The sequence below is a fragment of the Fringilla coelebs genome, assembly GCF_963513975.1.
Source record: "Fringilla coelebs genome assembly, chromosome: 2".
In the NCBI taxonomy this organism is placed as follows: domain Eukaryota; kingdom Metazoa; phylum Chordata; class Aves; order Passeriformes; family Fringillidae; genus Fringilla; species Fringilla coelebs.
The window spans coordinates 256,930-275,842 of NC_140029.1; the positions used below are offsets into that span (position 1 = coordinate 256,930).

The following is an 18,913-nucleotide window of genomic DNA, read 5'->3' on the forward strand; positions in this document are numbered from 1 at the left end:
TTTATTGAGGGGCTGGTTCATGGCAGAGCTTTGGCTCTATCCTGGAGCTGATGGGTCTCCCTGATGGGTCCCCAAATGTGCTGGGCTGGGTCAGCACCTTCCTGTCCCTGTGGCCATCATCCCCCCACGGCCCGCTCCAGCAGTGACCTGGCTAGGGATAGGGGCACCTCCTCTGGACCCCTGGAGCTCCAGCTCTGCCAGGATGCCGTGTCCAAGAGGGCCTGCTCACTGCCCCACCTGCCTCACCCAAAGGAGGCCGCCAGGAGCTGCTGGAATTCCCGGGAAGCTGCAGCAGGTGGGCTCGGTGCCATATCCTGAACGGGGTGGGGGGGGCACCAGCTGAGGGGGGTGATGGTGATGAGGAGGGTCCCACGTGGAGGAGGAGCTGTGGCAGCTGGCAGGTGGGAAGAAATGTGGGCTCCCTACCAACTGAGGGGCTGGGGCAGGCCTACTGAGCTCTGGTTTTACTCCTATCCCCCCTTTATAAGCCCCTTTGTACCTGGATTGTATCTCCATTATACCACCCCTCTATAACCCCTATGTTAACCCCACTTTTTACCTGTGTATCCCCCTCGCCCCCCTTTATACCCACCTGTTCGCCTTGACCTTCCCTTTATTCCCCTTTTTATATTCTTCCTACTTCCCAATTTATACCACCCGTCACCCCACGCTCGGTAACCCCCCCCGCTCCACCATGCCCCCACCCACCAGTGTATGCCCACATTCCCCAGTCCTATTCCCCCTCCAATTTGGGGTCAGCCCCCCCAAATTCGGGGTTGGGATGTGGTTGCCGTGGCAACAGCCGGGTACCCCTGGATGCGCGGAGCCCCCCCCAGCTGCAGAGCCACAGCCCAGGCGAGACCACTGACGCTGGAGGGGGGGCTGAGGGGTCACTTTGCACACTTTCCCACCGGACCCTCCCCACGAGACCCCCAGTCGGGCGCGGCAGAGTGTTCTGAGGCGACGCCTCGCCACCGGGAGTGGGGTGTCCTCGGGGGCGGGTTCCGTGGAACGGGGAGGCGGTGGCGCGTTCCGCCTCCCCCTCCGAAGCGCGCTTGGTGCCGCCCGGCCCGGCCGCCTCCCTGTCGCATCCCGGGCCGGGGCCGAGGATGCGCCGTGGGGTCCCGCGGCGCGCGCGGGAGCGAGGAGGGGGCTGCGGGGGGGGTGAGTGCGGCCGGGCCGCGGGGGCGGCCCCGGGACCGGGCCGGGCCGGGCGGGGCGGGGGGCGCGCCGCGGGGAGGGGGTGTGAGGGGCGGGGGGGCGGGATGGCCGCGGGCAGAGCCCCCCGGGCCCCGCGGGCCGTGGGACCCCCGGGCCCCGCCGTGCCCCGGTGCCGCGGGGGGGGCGGTGCCGCACAATGGCGGCCGGGGCGGGGCCGCGGCCTGGAGCGCGGAGCCGCCGCAGCGCCGTGAGCGGGGCCGGGGCCGGGGGACACGGGGCGGTGGGGCGCGGGGGCTGCGGGGGTCAGTGCGGCACAGGGGACGGGGGGTGAGGAGTGTCCCGCGGGACAGGGCTCGGGTCCGTGCCGGGGGCTCGGGAGGAGGTGGCGGCGGTGGGGTGTGCCCCGCGGGGCGGGAGGGCGGGTGCCCTGTGGGTGCCCTGTGGGTGCCCTGTGGGCGCCCTGTGGCGATGCCGTACCATGGACGGGGCCGGGTGCCGCGGGGCCAAGGACAGGCGGCTGTGGGTCGGTGGGTTCCGAGGGGCAGGCGGTAGGTGGGGCAGGGCAGTGCCGGCGACACGGCGGTGTGTGAGGCTGTGGGGGCCATGGGCACGGTGGGGCCAGGGGGAGTCCCCGCCTGTGCCCCACAAGGTGTCTGTGGGGCCAGGGACTGTGGGATGCCTTGGGGACGGGGCTGCGGGTGCTCCCGGGTGCTGAGCCCTCATGGCACGGGGTGATGTCCGTTATGGCCCGCTGTGGGGCTGTGGGGTGGGCAGGGGGCTGTGGGGCACTGTGGGTTCAGTGGTGGGCTGCAGGGTGCCATGCAGAGCCTCCCAGGCGTTTAAATTCCCCCCAGTCTCAGGCTGAGGGTCTGCCATGACCCACCAGGAGCCTGTGGGGCGGGTGGGGGCTGTGTGGCGCCGTGGGTTGGGGCTGGGAGTGGCCGTGGGGTGCCGGCAGCCCCGCGGAGCACTGCGGGTCGCGTTCCTCTCACTGTGGTGTGCCCCCCAGGCTGAGGAGCCACCATGGCCCGCCATGAGCCCGCCAGCCCGGTGGTGCGGCAGATTGACCAGCAGTTCCTGATCTGCAGCATCTGCCTTGACCGCTACTGCAACCCCAAGGTGCTGCCCTGCCTGCACACCTTCTGCGAGAGGTGGGACCTCCTGAACCCACCCTGAGCCCCCAGCGTCCTCCCAAACCCCATCCCTGCCTGCACGCTTTCTGTGAGACATGAGACCCCCTGAGCCCCCCTGCACCCCCTGAACCCCTCCTGAGCCTCCCCTGCACCCCCTGAACCCAAACCCTGCCTGCACACCTCCTGTGAGAGGTGGGACCCCTTATTACACTTCCTCCCTGCACCCCACTGCCCCCCAGGTGTACCCTCTGTGCCTGGCACCCACTTGCCATCCCCAGCGTGTTTCTGAGCACCCCTACACCCCTCCCATGCCCTCTGCACCCCGCCAGCATCCATCCCCAGCACATCCCCACTGTGCCCTGGGCCCCCTGCACCCCACTGAGTCCTGACTGCAGCCCTGCCACTGCAACCCTCCAAATGCACCCCCCATGTCCTTACTGCCCCCCTGCACCCCCCAGCCTGCTCTGCCCCTCCAGCATCCATTCCTCTGCCCCCCAGTGCACCCAGCACCCCTCTGCCTTGCTGCATCCCCCTGTGTCCTGGAGTCTGTACCCCAGCACTACTGGCTGCACCCCCAGTGTGCCCCACTGCACCCTCTAAACCCTCAGTGGGAGCAGAGCCCCCCTCAGCCCCCACTGGTGGTGAGCCAGACCCCCCTGCACTCCCTGCCCTCCCCAGTGAGAGATGGGGTCAAGCCTCCTGTGCCCCCACAGGTGAGGGCTGGGACCCCCCTGCATCCCATAGCCCAGGGTGGGGCTGGGACCCCCCTGCCCTTCACACCCCACTTCTCTGGGAGGGCTGCACAGCCCCTGAGCCCCCCGAGTGTGGGTGCTGGGTGCACCATGGCTGGGTCCCCAAGTGGGGGGGTCTTGTTGCTGATGGCCCCCTCTCTCTGTGCTCCCAGAGCCCTCTGGTCCTGCTCCATCCATCCATCCATCCATCCATCCATCCATCCATCCATCCATCCATCCATCCATCCATCCATCCATCCAATCTCCCTAGGGGCACTGGCACTCCTACCCTTTGTCCATCCTGTCCATCTGTCTGACTGCCCGCTCCCCTGCCATTCTCCCACCTGGTGTGACACCACATAGCCCTCCTGTCTGTCTGTCCATCTGTGTCTCCCATCCTTGTGTGACCCCGCACAGCCCTCCCATGTGACTGTCCGTCTGTCCTCCTCCTGCACCCCAGTGTGACACTGCAGCCCTGCCATCTTGTCCATCTGTCCCCTGGTTTGTCTGTCCCTCCCACCCTGTTCTCACACCCCCAGTGTTCCACCACACAGCCCCCATGTCTGTCTGTCCATCTCTCCCCTGCTCTCTGCCTGCACCCCAACCCTTCAGTCTGCTCGCTGCCCCCCTCTCGCTGTGTTCCTCATCGCCCTATTTGTCTGTCCTGCTGCTCCTGTCCCACTGTCACTGTGTGCAGCCCCCCTGTCCATCCGTCCTCATGCCACTGCCTGTCCCCAGGCCTATCCACACGCCCTTGTCCTGTACCCTGACCCTTGTGTTCATCTGTCCATCCCACTCACTACCTGCCCCCAACCCTAGGTGGCACGTTCACCCTTCTGTCTCCCCATCAACCTGCCTGTCCGTTCCCCTGTCTCCCTGTCCATCCACCTGTCCCTTCATCCCCCTGTTTTGCCCCCACTGCCATCCCACATCCCCCATCCCAGCGGGTCCTGTCCCCCCATCCATCCCCTCATCTGTCCCCCTGTGGTCCCTATAATTGGTCCCACGTGCCCCCACAGCCCCCACTCCTGTCCCTGCCCCCTTCATGTCCTGGCCCAGTCTGTCCCTGCCATGCCCCGTGTGACCCCTGACCCCAGTGGCCCCCATGACCCCCGTGACCCCTGTGACCCCAGGTGTCTGCAGAACTACATTCCGGCCCAGAGCCTGTCCCTGTCGTGCCCCGTGTGCCGCCAGACCTCGATCCTGCCCGAGCGGGGGGTCCCGGCGCTGCCCAACAACTTCTTCATCACCAACCTGATGGAGGTGCTGCAGCGGGACCCTGACCCCCGCGGGGCCCCCCCTGCACCCCTGCCCCCCCTGGGCGCCGCCACCGGGCAGCCGCTCTGCTGCCCGAACCACGAGGGAAAGGTGGGGCCCAGGGGCTGGCAGGGGCTGGGGGGCTGCGCTGGGCTCTGGGGGCTCAGGAGGTTTGGGGGCTGCAGGTGTGTAGGGGGGCTGGGGAGGTCCCGAGGGCTGATGTGACTCAGGGGGACTGGGGACCTGCAGGAGCTCAAAGGCTTTAGGAGGGCTGGGATCTGGGGAAGGCTGAGGAGGTCAGTGAGGGTCAAGGGGGTGGGGGAGGCTGCAGGCCTTGGAGGAAGGGTCCAGAGAGGGTCTGGGGAGGCTGCAGTAGTCTGGGGAGTCTGGGAGAGGCTGTGTGGGCCCAGGAGGTGATTTGGGGCAGGCTGCAGGGTCCTGTGGGCTGAGGTGTGGGGCAGCAGGTGAGCACAGGTGTGGCAGGTGATGGAGTTCTACTGCGAGCCCTGCGAGACGGCCATGTGCCGGGAGTGCACGGAGGGGGAGCGGCGGGAGCACCGGGACCACCGCACCGTGCCGCTGCGTGACGTGCTGGAGCAGCACAAGGCAGCCCTGCAGCATCAGCTCGACGCTGTGCGTGCCAGGTACGGGGGCAGGCATTGCTGGGGATCCCCTTCGCCCCACTCCCACCGGTATCAGTGCCAGCTTGATGCCACCCACATGCAGGACAGAGGGAGGGGTGGCTGAGGGCGTCGTGGGTACTGTGGGGTTTGAGGGTTCGGGGAGTGCCCACGTCCTCCTTCTTCAGTATACCGCAGCTGGATGAGGGTGCTGTGGGGGGGCTTCAGGGTTCAGGTGGGGTGGGTGGGGGTTGGGGACTTCAGGGGGTCCCCATGTCTCCCCAGGCTCCCGCAGCTGGCAGCAGCTGTGGGGCTGGTAGCAGAGATCAGCCGGCAGCTGGGGCAGCGCCGGGCTGAGGCCGAGGCAGAGATTGGGAGCAGCTTCGAGGAGCTGGAGGCAGCGCTGCGGCAGCGGCGGGAGGTGCTGCTGCGCGACCTGGAGGCCACCTGTGCTGCCAAGCAGCAGGTAACACCCCTGGGGCTCTGTGCCCTTCACCAGCCCTTCCTGGGAGGGTGTGTGGGTACCCCAGCCATATGCCAGTGCCAGTGGCCCAGCTGGTGCGACAGTTGGGGTCCCAGTGCAGCACGAGCACTGGAGTTGTGGCCATGGCTGCGGTGCAGATGGGGGAGCGGGCAGAGCATGGGTCAGGGGTGCTGGGTGTGGGGGTCCCACACAGATGCCACAGAGACGTGCCATCCCCACAGAATGCACGGAGGCGCAGCTGGAGGTGCTGCGGCAGGGCCAGGATGTGGTTCAGGTGTGGGTGTTGGCACCGGGGTCCCACCCGCTGCCACAGGTGATGTCCTGGTCGCGCAGGTGCTGGAGGCGCAGCTGGAGGTGCTGCGGCAGGGCCAGGAGAGCATCCTGAGCAGCTGTGCGTTCACGGAGCAGGCGCTGCACCACGGCTCGGCCACGGAGGTGCTGCTGGTGCAGAAGCAGATGGGCGAGCGGCTGCGGGAGCTGGCGGCGCGGCCCTTCCCCGAGCACCCGCACGAGAACGCGCAGCTCGAGTTCCACGCCGAGCCCGAGGGGCTGCGCCGCTCCATCCAGAACCTGGGCGCGCTGCTGACCACCAGCGCCACGGCGCACACCACGGTGGCCACGGGCGAGGGGCTGCGCCAGGCCGTGGTGGGGCAGCCCTGCTCGCTCAGCGTCACCACCAAGGACAAGGACGGGGCGCTGGTGCGCAGCGGAGGCGCCCGCCTGCGCTTTGCCGTGACGGGCCCCGACGGCGCCGCGGCCGAGGCCGAGGTGCAGGACAACCGCAACGGCACCTACGAGCTGGTGTACACGCCGCGCACCGAGGGTGACTTTGTGCTGTCCATCCTGCTCTACGGGCAGCCCGTGCGCGGCTCCCCGTTCCGCGCGCGCGCCCTGCGCCCCAGCGACGTGCCCCCGTCCCCCGAGGAGGCCAAGCGCCGCGTCAAGTCCCCGGGCGGGGGGCACGTGCGGCAGAAGGCCCTGCGCCGCCCCGCCAGCATGTACGGCAGCGCCAAGCGCAAGGAGAACCCCATCGAGGACGAGCTCATCTTTCGCGTCGGTGAGCAGGGGCTGGGGGGTTGTCTTGGGATAATGGGGGGGTCTCGTTAGGGCTCCCCAGGATGCTGGGGTCTCCCTGGGCTTCTCGTGGCTCCCTGGGGTGGTGGTGGAGGGCCCCAGGGGGTTTACCTGGGTGGTGAGTGGTCTCCTGGGGGCACGTGTGCCCCCCTGACTGGTGCCTGCAGGCAGTCGTGGCCGGGAGAAGGGCGAGTTCACCAACCTGCAGGGGATCTCCACATCCAGCGCCGGCCGCATCGTCGTGGCCGACAGCAACAACCAGTGTGTGCAGGTATGGACACCCTTGGGACCTCTAAACCCCCACAGGACCCCCACTGACTCTTGTTGACCCCCACTGACCCTGAGAGCAACAACCAGTGCATGCAGGTATGGGCCCCTGGGACCCCCACTGACCCCCCCTGGCTAACCCTGGATCCCCATGACCCCGCTGACCCCATCAGCAGTAACCTACGTGTACAGGTACAGTCCCCTCCCAGGATCCCTGAGATGTCCCAGGACCCCCACGGACTCCCCCTGCTCCCCCCTGGCCCCCACAGTTGTTCTCCAATGGAGGGCAGTCTTGGCTGCATTTCAGGGTGTGGGGGTGTTGCCCTGGTTGCCCTGACCCTGCTGCCCTCCCAGGTGTTCAGTAACGAGGGGCAGTTCCGGCTGCGTTTCGGGGTGCGGGGGCGTTCCCCAGGGCAGCTCCAGCGCCCCACGGGGGTCTCAGTGGACACCAATGGTGACATCATCGTGGCCGACTACGACAACCGCTGGGTCAGTGTGTTCTCACCTGAGGGCAAGTTCAAGGTGAGGGCAAGCAGGGCTCTGAGGGGGAGCCGTGGGGCAGGGGGATCCGTAGCACCTGCCAGACTGATTGCCTGTCCCCGCCAGACAAAGCTGGGCGCGGGGCGGCTGATGGGCCCCAAGGGCGTCGCCGTGGACCGCAACGGGCACATCATCGTGGTGGACAACAAGGCTTGTTGCGTCTTCATCTTCCAGCCCAACGGCAAGCTGGTGGCACGGTTTGGCTCCCGTGGCACCGCCGAGCGCCAGTTCGCAGGTATCCCTGGGACCCCCCAGCTGTGAGCCCTTGGGCTCCCCAGGGACCCGGGCAGGCACGACCGTGTGCCCCGCTTTGCTGAGGCAGCTGGTGGCACTGGGACCCCCAGGAATGGCCTGGGGCTGGGGCACAGGTCCAGGCTGCAGTTCTAGACTGGCTTTCTGGAACCAGTCCTGGGCTATGGGTTCAGGTTCTGGGCTCAGGACTTCTTCTGAGCTCTGGTTTGAGTTCTGGGGCTGGACAGGGAGCCAGGATCTGGTTATAGGTCCAGCAGCAGGTTCGGGGCTCTAAGCTGGTGATCCAGTTCCCGGTTCTGTCTCTGAGTTCTGGTTTGGGACTGAGATCCCAGGCTCTGAGTTCAGGGTTCTGGTTCCCAGGCTGGGATGTAGTTCCGGGTTCTGGGTTTGGGTCTGGGTTCTGAGCTGTGTGTCCTAGACTGGGGCACTGGGTTTGGTTCTGGATACATATTGTGAGTCTGGGTTCTAGGTTCGGTTCTGGGCTGGGGCCCTGGGCTCAGGTTCTGGCAGTGGCTCCATCCTGGGGGCTCTGAGTTCTGGTCTCTGTCCATGCCTCAGGGCTCTGGGTCCATCCTGGTCCTGCCGTGGGGCCAGGGCTGAACCCCACCATTCCTCTCAGGGCTGAGCCCCCCAGTCCTGGGGATGAGTTCCCTGTGCCCCTTTCGGGCTGAGCCCCCTTTGTCTCCTCAGGACCCCATTTTGTGGCTGTCAACAACAAGAACGAGATCGTGGTGACCGACTTCCACAACCACTCTGTGAAGGTGAGTGCAGCCACAGGCAGGTGCTGAGAGCCCCCAGGTGCTCTGAGGGCTGGGGGGCTGCAGTGACCCCCCCTGTGCCCACCAGGTGTACAACGCTGAGGGCGAGTTCCTGTTCAAGTTCGGCTCGCACGGGGAGGGCAACGGGCAGTTCAACGCGCCCACGGGGGTGGCCGTGGACAGCAACGGCAACATCATCGTGGCTGACTGGGGCAACAGCCGCATCCAGGTACCGCACCTGTGCCCGCACGGACACGCAGACACCTGTGCCCGCATGGACACACGGACACCTGTGCCAGCACGGACACACACACACCTGTGCCAGCACGGACACGCGGACACCTGTGCCCACACGGACACCCGTACCCGCACGGACACATGGACACCTGTACCCGCACGGACACACGGACACCTGTACCTGCGAAGACACACAAACACTTGTGCCTGCACAGACACACGGACACCTGTGCCTGCACAGACACCTGTGCCCGCACAGACGCACGGACACCTGTGCCTGCACAGACACCTGTGCCTGCACCTGCAGACAGCTGCACACCTGTACCTGCACACATCTCCCCTGTGCAGCCCAAGGGTGCTCAGCACTGCCCCCTCCCCATCCCATCGCTGACCCCAACCCCCCTGTGTGCTGTGGGGCACCTGCAGGGAACCAGGACACAGCTCGGTTCAAGTGGGAGCGACTGGAGAGGATCTTGGCTCACTGGGGAAGAGTCTGTGCAGGGTCTGCAGTCAGCTGGGAGGGGTCAGACAACTGGGAATTGTCCGTGGGGGTCTGGGGTCAGCTGGGAGGAACTGGGAGGGTCTTGGGTTAACTGGAATAGACCTAGTGGGGATCTTGACCACGTGCCCCCACAGGGAGTGCATCCTGCATCCAGGGGCCATTGGGGCTGGGGGTCCCTGGGCTGTGGGGCCACTGAGCATCACTGTGGCTTGGTGTCCCTGGGCCATGGGGCAGAGCTGTGTGCACTCCTGCAGGTGTTTGACAGCGCGGGCTCGTTCCTGTCCTACATCAACACGGCGGCTGACCCGCTGTACGGGCCACAGGGGCTGGCCCTCACCTCCGACGGCCACGTGGTCGTGGCTGACTCGGGCAACCACTGCTTCAAGGCCTATCGCTACCTGCAGTGACGGGCAGGGCACCGGGCACGGCCGCGGGCAGCGGGCAGCAGGGAGCCTGCAGCTGCACCGGGGGGCACGGCTGCCCCATGGCCTCGCCTGCCCCCCAAGCGCCATCCTGGCTTCATGTGCACTTTATCCCAGGGGGCAGCCGGGCCTGGGGGGTGAGGATGGGTCCCGTGGGGTGGGGGCTGCCTGGGGTTCACGGTCTGGCCCCTCACCCACAGCAGGGCCAGCATCCCGCGGCCCCTGCGGACAGGGTTCCCAAGGTGTGGGGGGTGTGAGGGGGCAGGGGGAGCCGCTGGAAGGGCTTGTGGGGGGCTGTGGGGTGGCCAGTCCAGAGCCTCGTGCCCCTTGAGGGCTGTCTCCCACCTCCCAGCTCCCTTCCCCAGCTGTGGAGTGACTGTGTGTGCCTGCTGCCCCACTGCACTGCTGCTCCGCAGCTCTGGGGGGCTCCAGGGGCTGTGGGGCAGCTGCCGCACGCTGACAAAACTGTATGTACAAAATAAAGTATTCTGGAAATACCCTGGCCCCTGCTGCCCCGTAGCCCTGCCTGTCCTTCACACAGCCTGCCCTACAGCCCCCATGGCCAGCCCAGCTGCACTGGACACCCCAGACAGTGCCAGGCCCGCAGGGACAGGAGCCGTGCCTGGTGCTCAGTGGCACCATGGGCGCCTGCCTGGCCTGGGCGTTCTGCCAGCACTGACCCATCTGCAGGGACAGGGACACACGGGGACTGGGCTGGGCTGGGAGTGAGGACAGGGTTAGACTGATCTGTACTGGGTCAGACTAGTCTGTGCTGGCAGCAGGGTTTGGGTTGGACTGGGCTGTACTAGGAGTAGGAGCTGGTCCATACTGGTTCGTGTACCCAGAAGAAAATGGTCAGTGACCTGCTGAGACCCTGCAGGTCCCTGGGGCCATTGGACCTCCGGGGATACCACAGGGCCTGTGGAGGGGTCATGGAGCTGCTCCACCTGGTCCTCACTAACTCTGGCCATCCCTGGGGGATCCTGGACGGCAGCAGAGCTCACCCAGACCCTGCTCTCATCATCCCCCCCCAGGCCCCAGAGGTGGCCAGTGACCCTGTTCCCAAGCAGGGCTGGAGGGAGGGTCCAGGGAAGTCCACACCTGTTCCTGGTCCTAGAACAGATTACCTGTGGGTCCCACAGCATGGGCAGGACAAGCGGGAGGAGATCAGACCCAGCTGGGTGTTGGGAAAGGCAGGTCTGGCCTCACCCACCTGGTCTCCTGCTGGGACAGGGTGACCTGTGGGACAGGTGTAGGTGTGCTTGCCTGAAGCTCAGCAGAGCCTTTGGCACCATCTCCATCTCCCTGGCACCTCAGGGAGCACCTGCAGCCTGGCTGGGACAGGTGCTCCTTGTTGGGAGCCCCTGGCAGAGGGCCAGGCCCAGGGAGGGGTGGGAATGGCGGGCAGGCACTGCTGGGCTCCCCAGGGCTCAGTGCTGGGGCCAGGGCTGTCCCAGAGCTGTCAGTGACCTGGATGGAGCCCGGAGTGTGTGCTCAGTGAGTCCACGGACACACACAGCTGTTCGGGATGTGGCTCTGCAGAGGGCAGGAAGAATCCCAGAGGGGTCTGGCCAGACTGGACTGACGGGCTGAGGGTCAACAAGGGCAAGTGCTGGGGCTTCTGCTCGGGCCACCAAACCCCCTGCGACACTCCAGGTGGGCAAGAGGCTGATGGCACCTGGGTTGGGCCAGGGCAGGGATTGTCCCCTGTGCTGAGCACTGTGTGACACCTCGAGGCCTGTGTCCAGTTCTGGTCCTGCAGGAGAGACCTGGAGGGGCTGGAGCGTGTCCAGGACAGGGAACGGAGCTGGGAGGGGGCTGGAGCCCCAGGAGGGGCTGAGTGGGCTGGGGAAGGGGCTCAGCCTGGAGAAAAGGAGGCTCAGGGGGGACCTTCCCAGAAAACAAGTGACAGGACAAGAGCAAACAGCTGCAAGCGGTGCTTGGGGAAGTTCAGGTTGGGCACCAGGAGGAATTTCTTCCCGGAAAGGGCTGCCCCATGCTGGAAGGGGCTGTCCAGGGAGGTCTGGAGTCCCCATCCCACGTCCAGGAACAGCTGGAGGCGGCTGGAGGGACCTCTGGCCTGGGGACAAGGTGGGGATCAGTCACAGGCTGGACTCAGCCTTGGAGGTCTCATCAAACCGAGTGGCTGCGATCCTGTACGGGACCGGACAGGGACCACGCACACCCCGTGCCACCACCGCTGCTCCCGGCCGGACCCCCGCGCCCCGCGGTGCCGCCTCTCCGGGGCTGCTAAGAGCCGGGAGCCTCGGGACACGCCCGGTCCAGCCGGGGGTTGGAGGGGTTCCGGGGGCACAGCAGCCGCAGGGAGTCCCGGTGCTGCCCCGGCCCCGTCCCGGTGCAGGGGTGCCGGTGCCTTGGGGGATGCCGCTAGGGGTAACGGGGGGCTCAGCTGGTCCGTGGAACAGTGGGGCGGGCACGGGCAGTGTCGGGGTCACCGGCCTGGGAGTATCACCGGGGGGGAAGGCCCCCCCGTTCCGCACAGGGCCGGATCGAGCTGCCCGCCACCGGCAAAGCCTGGGGCTCCCGGTCCCGGGGGGTACTCGGGGGTCTCCGGTGGTGCGTGCCGGCCAGGGCCCGGAGAGCCGCCGGTGGTCCCGGCCGGGGCCGGGGAGGGCCCGGAGAGCCGCCGGTGGTCCCGGCCGGGGCCGGTGCCGGTACCGGTACCGGAGGCGGCGCTGTCCCCCCCGCCAGCCGGAAGCGGAAGTGACGCGGCCCCGAGCCCCCCACCCTCCCCCCGCGACCCCCGGCAGCGGAGCCGCCGCAGGTACCGGCAATGGGGCAGAGAACGGGGGGGACGGGCGGCCCCGCTGCGCTGAGGGCACGGATGGGGCCGGGGGGGCCGAGCCCCGCGCAGACCCCCGAGGGCCGGGCCGGGGGAGCGGAGAGGGCCGTGGGTGCGGGGTCCCGGTGGGGTCCCCCTGGCAGGGCCGCGGGGCGGATGCGGAGGGACCCCGGGCCGGGGGAGCGGCGGGGTCACCCCGGGGGCTGCGGTCGCGGAGGGGACGGCGGGGGGAGCCGGGGCCGTGCGGGATGCGGGGCCGAGGGGGATGCTGTGCCGCGGGGGACCCGCGTCCCGGGGGCGGCGCGGGGGGATGCCGCTGCCGGGGAAGGCTGCCCGGGGCCGGGAGAGGGCTGCGAAGGGATGCCGAGGAGCCGGGGCCGCGGAGCGTCCGTGCCGGGGGTCCCCGCGCTACCCCCACTCCCCACAGGCCCGATGGACGCGGAGGCGCCCCGGGGGCTGTAGGACCCCCCCGCCTGCCCACCCCAGCACCGGCAGCCGCGGCCGGGCCGGGCCGGGCTCCCGCCGCGCCGGGGGTCCCGCCGGTCCCCGCGTCCTCGCGCCATGTCGGGGGCCCTGAGCAAGCGCAGCGACCTGGCCAACGACAACCGGTGCCCGGGGCTGAGCCTGGGGCTGGCCGCGGCCCCCGACCCCCGCACCGGCCCCGGGGGGGCCCCGGCCGAGGAGCTGCCCGGCGCCGGCTGGGCCAAGGCCGGGCAGGACCAGAACCGCAACGAGCTCGAGCCGGAGCCGGGGCCGGGGCCGGGGCGCTCCCCCGGGGCGCACGGCGAGTCCCCCGGGGCGCTGGAGCCGGGGGTCCGGGTCCGCAATGCCCGGAACGCCGCCGGGGACCAGAGGGCCCTGCTGATCGGCGCCTCGGAGGAGGAGGAGGAGGATGAAGATGAGGAGGAGGACGAAGAGGAGGAGGACGGGGCCGGGGTGTCCCCGCCGGCTCTGGGCGCGGAGCGGGGCCTGCGGGAGCCCCCGGGGCGCAGCGCCAGCCGCCTCTTCGGGGGGCCCGGCCCCGGCAGCGACGAGGACTCGAGCTGGGCCACGCTGAGCCAGGGCAGCCCCGGCAGCTCCCCCGATGAGCCAGGTGGGCACCGCTGGAGTGACTTGTGGCTGCCCCGCGGAGCCCCACGGTGAGCTCTCGCTGTCCCACTGCTGCCCCATGGAGGCTTCTGACACTCTCTGGCTTCCCCGCAGAGCCCCGTGGCTGTCCCACCTGCTCCTTCCTGCCGTGCCCCCGTGCTCCTCTCAGCTCCCCATCTCCCCTCGTCCCTGGCTGTGTGCCCACTCCTGCGCTCCCAGCCCCCCGGGGGCCGTTCTTGGTCCCTGGTCCCCCATCCCCTGGGCGCTGTTCTGTGTCCCCAGCCCGCATTGGTTCCGTGCCCCCCTTTGCCCCGTGTCCCTGTGGAGCCCCCGTGGGGTATCCCCGTGTCCCTGGCGCGGGGGGCCGTGCGGGGCCGGGGCTGAGCCCTCTGCCCCCTGCCCCGCAGAGTCGCTGTGGCCGTGTGGCGCGGGGGCACACGGGGACCTGCCCCCCGGCTGGCTGCGGGTGCAGGACACCTCGGGCACCTACTACTGGCATGTCCCCACCGGGACCACCCAGTGGGAGCCCCCCGGCGGGCCCCATGAGACCCCTTCCGACGGCAGCACCCCCACCGAGGGGCCCACCGTGAGTCGGGACCAAGAGGGCTGGGCTTGGCCTGGGAGGTGGCTGTAGGGGCAGCCCCTGAAGGACCACAGGGTGGCTGTAGGGGCAGCCCCTGAAGGACCACAGGGTGGCTGTAGGGGCAGCCCCTGAAGGACCACAGGGTGGCTGTAGGGGCAGCCCCTGAGGGGCCACGGGGTGGCTGTAGGGGCAGCCCCTGAAGGACCACAGGGTGGCTGTAGGGGCAGCCCCTGAAGGACCACAGGGTGGCTGTAGGGCACCGGGTGGCCGGGGGATGATGGTGGGGTGGTTGTGGGGGGCGCAGGGCACCCGTGGTCTGGGCGTGGGTTGCTCTTGGGGTTACCATGGGGCTCCCATAGTGCGCTGTGGGGTGACCGGGGGGAGCCATGGGGCACTGGGGGGCTGCCCTATGGAGCACCTGACCCAGCCCCCTGCAGCTTTCCTGGACGAGCTTTGCCCCAGCTGAGACCTTCAATGATGGGCACTTGTGGAAGGTGAGAGGGGGTAGTGGATGGGAAAGGGTGGGGGGTCAGTGCCCTCCCAACCCCACAGAGCCCCCATGCCCCTAGGACCCCACGGCTGAGGAGGAGGAGGAGGAGGAAGAAGAAGAAGATGAGGAGCCAGGAGTGTCAGACCTGGAGATGCTGTCACCAGGCCCAGGATCACCAGGAGAGGGGTGCGGTGGGGGGCACGGGGACTGGGGGGACTCGTGGGCAGGGCTGTGCCTGGGCCCTGTTGGGATGTGGGACACTGGGTGACAGGTGAGAGAGGGTGTCCGGTGTGTAGTGGAGCTGAGGGGGCAGGGACCCAGGTGTGGGGCAGGGAAATGAGGTCTCGGGATGGAGTTAGACTGGGGGACTCCCAGGATCTCAAGGCAGGGGTTTGGGGGAGAAAGTCCAAGGCACTCAGAGTGCAATGACCCAGGTATGGGATGTGGGGGATCCCAGAGGGCTCTCAGGGGCAGGGTTTGGGGGTGGAGAGGCCCCAGAGCGTCAGGGTGCAGTCAGTGACGCCCCCACCCTTCCCCTTGCAGCATGGCCCTGGGCGAGGAGGATGTGCTGGACTCCAAGGTAGGGCCAGTCTCTGCTGACCCTGCCCGCCCGCAGGGCCCCTTCCCCACTCCCGTGGGGTCCGGTCCGCTGCTGGGGGCCGAGGCACCCGACGCAGGGATGCCCCGTGCTGTCACCTGCGGGGCCCGCCCTGCCCGGGGCCGTGCGGATCGGGGCGGTGCGGGGCCGGGTTACTGCGGGGCGGCTGAGGCCCTGCCCCGCGCCCCTCGCCATCCCTGCCCCGCGCATCCCCGCTGACTGCCGTTCCCCCGTTGCCCCCAGGGCCTCCCGGTGCGCTCCCTGGGCTGGGTGCAGCTGCGGGAGGAGGAGCTGGGTCCCGGCCGCAGCAGCAGCGCCGTCAGCGCCTGCATCCGGCAGCTCTCGGGGCCCCGCGAGGGCCCCCCCGGCACCTGGGGGGAGGTGAGTGACCCCAGGCCCCCTGCGCCCCCCACCCATCCCGCACCCTGTGTGCTGCCCCCCGGCACCGGGGAGCGGAGCACCGCTGACCGCTGTGCCCAGGCGCGGGCGCTGCTGCTGCTGGAGGAGCGCACGCTGAAGCTGGTGGACCCGCAGGACCGGGCGCTGCTGCACGCGCAGCCCGTGGGCGCCATCCGCGTCTGGGGCGTGGGGCGGCACGGCAGCAGGTGGGGCTGGGCACGGGGAGCGCAGGGGGGCTCTGCTGTCTGCAGGGGAACGGACACATGGGCTGGGGTGCTGTGGGAATGGGGGGATCTGGGTGCGCGGGACCCCCACGGGTCGTCACACACAGTGTGGGGTGGGGCTCTGGAATGCTATGTGTGGGGCTGGGGATGGGGACATCGGGGTGCGGAGGGGGCCGTGGGGCTGGGGTCCCCAGGTGGGTGAGGTGTGCACAGGGCTGGGAGGCCCCACGTACGGATATGGTCCCGTGGGCTGGGCAGGTGGGGGCCATGAGGTCCCAACTCTGAGCCCCGCCCGGCAGAGAAGGGTGTGTGGCAGGATCAGATCTGCCCCTCGGGGGTGTGGGGTGCCCTGGGGCTGGGGAGGAGAGGGGCCTGTGTCCTGCCTGGCACCTCCTAACCCTACTCTGTCCCACTGTGCTGCCGGGGACACAGGGAGAGGTATGGCTCCAACCTGCCCCCAGACCCCCAGTGCCCCCAGTCCCGGCTCGGACTGGGTGGGGAGGGCACTGGGGTGGTCCTGAGTGTGCCCCCCTCCTCCCAAGGGACTTTGCATACGTGGCCCGGGACCCTCTGACGCAGGTGCTGAAGTGCCACGTGTTCCGCTGCGAGGGACCCGCCAGCGCCATCGCCGCCGGGCTGCACCGGGTCTGTGCTCAGGTGAGACCCCCAGAACCCTCCAGGACCCTTCATGCCGCCCCCTGGCCTGCACCATGTCTGTGCCTAAGTGAGACCCCCCTAAAACTCACCTGGGACCCCCATTCTGGCCAGGACTGGTTCTGTGTCCAGGTAAAATTCCCCCCAAGACTCTGCTTGGCTTCCCCCCAAACTGCCACCTTGGCCTGAACTGCATCTCTGCCTAGATGAGACCCCAAAAAGCCCCTGGGAACCCCCCCACCTGGCCTGCACCAGGTCTGGGCCCAGGTGAGACGCCCCAAGGAGCCCCCAGGCCCAGGTAACCCACCCCAAATTCCCCTTCCTTGGTCTGCACCACATCTGTGTCCAGGTGAGACCCCCAGAAACCCGCCAGGACTTGCCCTAGTCTGCACATTTGCACACAGGTGAGACCTCAGGCCCCTCCAGCCAGCCCCTAGGGGTGAGCCCCTGCCCACCCTAGTGTCCCCAGAGGCCTGCCACAGGGCACCAGGGCCAGGGATCCCTGGGGGTGCCCAGGGTGTGACAGCCAGGAGGGCTGGGCGTGCCCCTTGACATCTGGGGGACTGTGGGTCACCGTGGGGGTCCCTGGAGGTCACAGTGGTGTCACATCTGTCCCCCAGCTGACGGCGGAGCGGCGAAGTGCCCGGACAGCAGGCAACGGCCTGGGGACAGAGCCCCCCCGGCTGGGGGAGCCTCCCCTGCAGGGTACGGCGTTAGGGGGTACCTGTGAGAGAACTGGGGGCCTTGGGGGTACCCTGGAGGGCACTGGGAGTCTGGGGACAACTAGGAAGGACTGGAGGATTGCTGGGGGAGTCCTGCGAGGGGACAGGGCAACGGCAGGGGAGGAACCTTGTGGGTCTGGAGGTTGCATTCACTGGGGGAGGGCAGTGGGAAGGAAGGGTGGCTTTTAGGGAGGTTGGGGGGCGTCTGACAATGTCCCCCACCACAGCAGGGCTCCCAGCCCCCAAGAGCAAGGTAGTGCACCTGGGGGTGTTGGGAGTTCTGGGGGTGCTCTGGGGGGTCTTGGAGAGCTCTGGGGAGGTGTGCCATGTCCCCCCCACACTGGAGAACCCAGCATCCAAGAGGTCTTGGGGGGTGCTGGGTGAGCCCTGAGGGCTGGGGAGGGGTTCTGGGGGGATGTTGGGGTTCTGGGGGGATGTTGGGGCTCTGGGGGTGTCTGACAGTGCCTCTGCCACAGTGGAGTTCCCAGCCCCCAAGAGTGAGGTGGTTCAGCGCTTCCCTGTGTGTTACCTGGGCTGTGTCCCCGTGGCCAAGCCAGTGGGTGAGTGGATGACTTGAGGGGAAGGGGGGAGTCTCGGGGGGCTCCTCCGGCCCACGTGTGGCAGCTGTGGGGTGAGGGCACCCCCAGGTTGCCCTGAGCCTCCCTGTGCCCCCCAGGCATGGATGTGATCAACGCGGCGCTGGAGGCGGCGCTGGCCCCTGGCTCAGGGGAGCCCCCTGCGCCCACCCCCGTGGTGGTCAGTGTGGCCCCCGCCACCCTCACCATTGCTCACCGCCAGGTGCGTGCCCTCCTCGGACCCCTGCCCTGGCACCCCCACTCACGCCCACCCTCACCATTACCGGGTGCATCCCCACCTTGGACCACCACCCTGGCCTAGGGGGGCTGTGGTGACCCCCTCTCACTCTGGGGAGATGTGTTGGCCCCCATCCTCACTGGTGACCCCTTCCTGCTCTGGGGCCTGAGTGACCCCGTCACGTGTCAGAGGGGCTGCGGAGACCTGTCCTTGTACCAGGGGTGGGTTGGGTACCACCATGGCTCCTTCCATCGTGTCGCCATCCCACCACATCCCACGGGGCCTCGGGGGATCCCCTCCCAGCCCCAGAGTACCACAATGACCCCCCACCCTCCCTGGGGTGACACCCCATGTGCCCTGCTGACCCCGTCCCCATACTGGGGGTGTCTCGGTGACCCGGTGTCGGGCGTGTCCCCAGACAGAGGCGGTGCTGTGCGAGTGCCGCGTGCGCTTCCTGTCCTTCATGGGGGTGGGACGCGACGTCCGCGCCTTCGCCTTCATCATGGCCAGCGCCCCCGGCACCTTCCGCTGCCACATGGTGTGGTGTGAGCCCAACGCCGCGGGGCTCAGCGAGGCGCTGCAGGCCGCCTGCGTGGTGAGTGCCGCCCCTGCCCTGCCCTGCCCTGCCCTGCCCTGCCCGCCCCGGGCTGCCCCGGCCCCGCTGACCCCCGGCTCCCTCCCCGCAGCTCCGCTACCAGAAGTGCCTGGATGCGCGGCCCCAGGCCTCCAGCTCCTGCCTGCCCGCGCCCCCGGCCGACTCGGTGGCGCGGCGGGTGGGCTCCTCCGTGCGCCGGGGGGTGCAGACCCTCCTGGGGACCCTCAAACCGCGGCGGGGAGGGGCGCAGACCCCGTGAGCGGGGCGAGGCAGCGTCGGGGGGCAGGACCACGGACCCAGTGCTCCGGAGCACGGAGTTACCCAGGGTGTCGGGTCGGGGGTCCTGCCCCCACCGCTGCCCCCACGGTGGGTGACGCCCCCCCCCCCCCCCCCCCCAGGGTCCCCAATGCATGTGGCGTAACGAGGGTCTGTGTTGTACTAAATCATTAATTAATAAACCCATTCCACCAGCCCGGCTTGGCTCTGCATGTGGCCTCACACAGGG

At 68.8% G+C, this 18,913-nt stretch overlaps 2 protein-coding genes across 3 annotated transcripts; both read left to right on the forward strand.

Annotated features, from left to right (window-relative positions):
* Window positions 1-1,034: 1,034 nt before the first annotated feature.
* TRIM3 (tripartite motif containing 3) lies at window positions 1,035-9,601 on the forward strand. 2 transcript variants are annotated; one of them, XM_084201294.1, is made up of 12 exons: window positions 1,035-1,164; window positions 2,171-2,312; window positions 4,159-4,393; window positions 4,766-4,926; window positions 5,188-5,368; window positions 5,720-6,443; window positions 6,628-6,731; window positions 7,082-7,249; window positions 7,334-7,502; window positions 8,210-8,280; window positions 8,366-8,506; window positions 9,271-9,601. In XM_084201294.1, the coding sequence occupies exons 2-12, from the start codon at window positions 2,185-2,187 to the stop codon at window positions 9,421-9,423; spliced, it is 2,235 nt and encodes a 744-aa protein (XP_084057420.1). In that variant the 5' UTR covers window positions 1,035-1,164; window positions 2,171-2,184; the 3' UTR covers window positions 9,424-9,601. The 2 variants fall into 2 exon arrangements, with proteins under 2 accessions (XP_084057420.1, XP_084057419.1); XM_084201293.1 differs by lacking the exon at window positions 1,035-1,164 and adding an exon at window positions 1,364-1,408.
* A 2,565-nt stretch (window positions 9,602-12,166) lies between these two features.
* APBB1 (amyloid beta precursor protein binding family B member 1) lies at window positions 12,167-18,812 on the forward strand. Its single transcript, XM_084225996.1, has 14 exons — window positions 12,167-12,223; window positions 12,669-13,334; window positions 13,738-13,916; window positions 14,351-14,407; window positions 14,483-14,589; window positions 14,947-14,983; window positions 15,245-15,382; window positions 15,482-15,606; window positions 16,167-16,281; window positions 16,899-16,983; window positions 17,477-17,560; window positions 17,677-17,798; window positions 18,232-18,408; window positions 18,500-18,812. Exons 2-14 carry the CDS (start codon window positions 12,803-12,805, stop codon window positions 18,665-18,667), a joined length of 1,926 nt encoding a protein of 641 aa, XP_084082122.1. The 5' UTR covers window positions 12,167-12,223; window positions 12,669-12,802; the 3' UTR covers window positions 18,668-18,812.
* The last annotated feature ends 101 nt before the right edge of the window (window positions 18,813-18,913 follow it).

Coding starts and splice junctions, on each gene's coding strand:
- TRIM3 (XM_084201294.1), top strand. CDS start 2,185: ATGGCCCGCCATGAGCCCGCCAGCCCGGTGGTGCGGCAGATTGACCAG. Junction 2,313..4,158: donor CTGCACACCTTCTGCGAGAG/GTGGGACCTCCT, acceptor CTGTGACCCCAG/GTGTCTGCAGAACTACATTC. Junction 6,732..7,081: donor GCAACAACCAGTGTGTGCAG/GTATGGACACCC, acceptor CTGCCCTCCCAG/GTGTTCAGTAACGAGGGGCA.
- APBB1 (XM_084225996.1), top strand. CDS start 12,803: ATGTCGGGGGCCCTGAGCAAGCGCAGCGACCTGGCCAACGACAACCGG. Junction 17,561..17,676: donor CCCCGTGGCCAAGCCAGTGG/GTGAGTGGATGA, acceptor TGTGCCCCCCAG/GCATGGATGTGATCAACGCG. Junction 17,799..18,231: donor TCACCATTGCTCACCGCCAG/GTGCGTGCCCTC, acceptor GCGTGTCCCCAG/ACAGAGGCGGTGCTGTGCGA.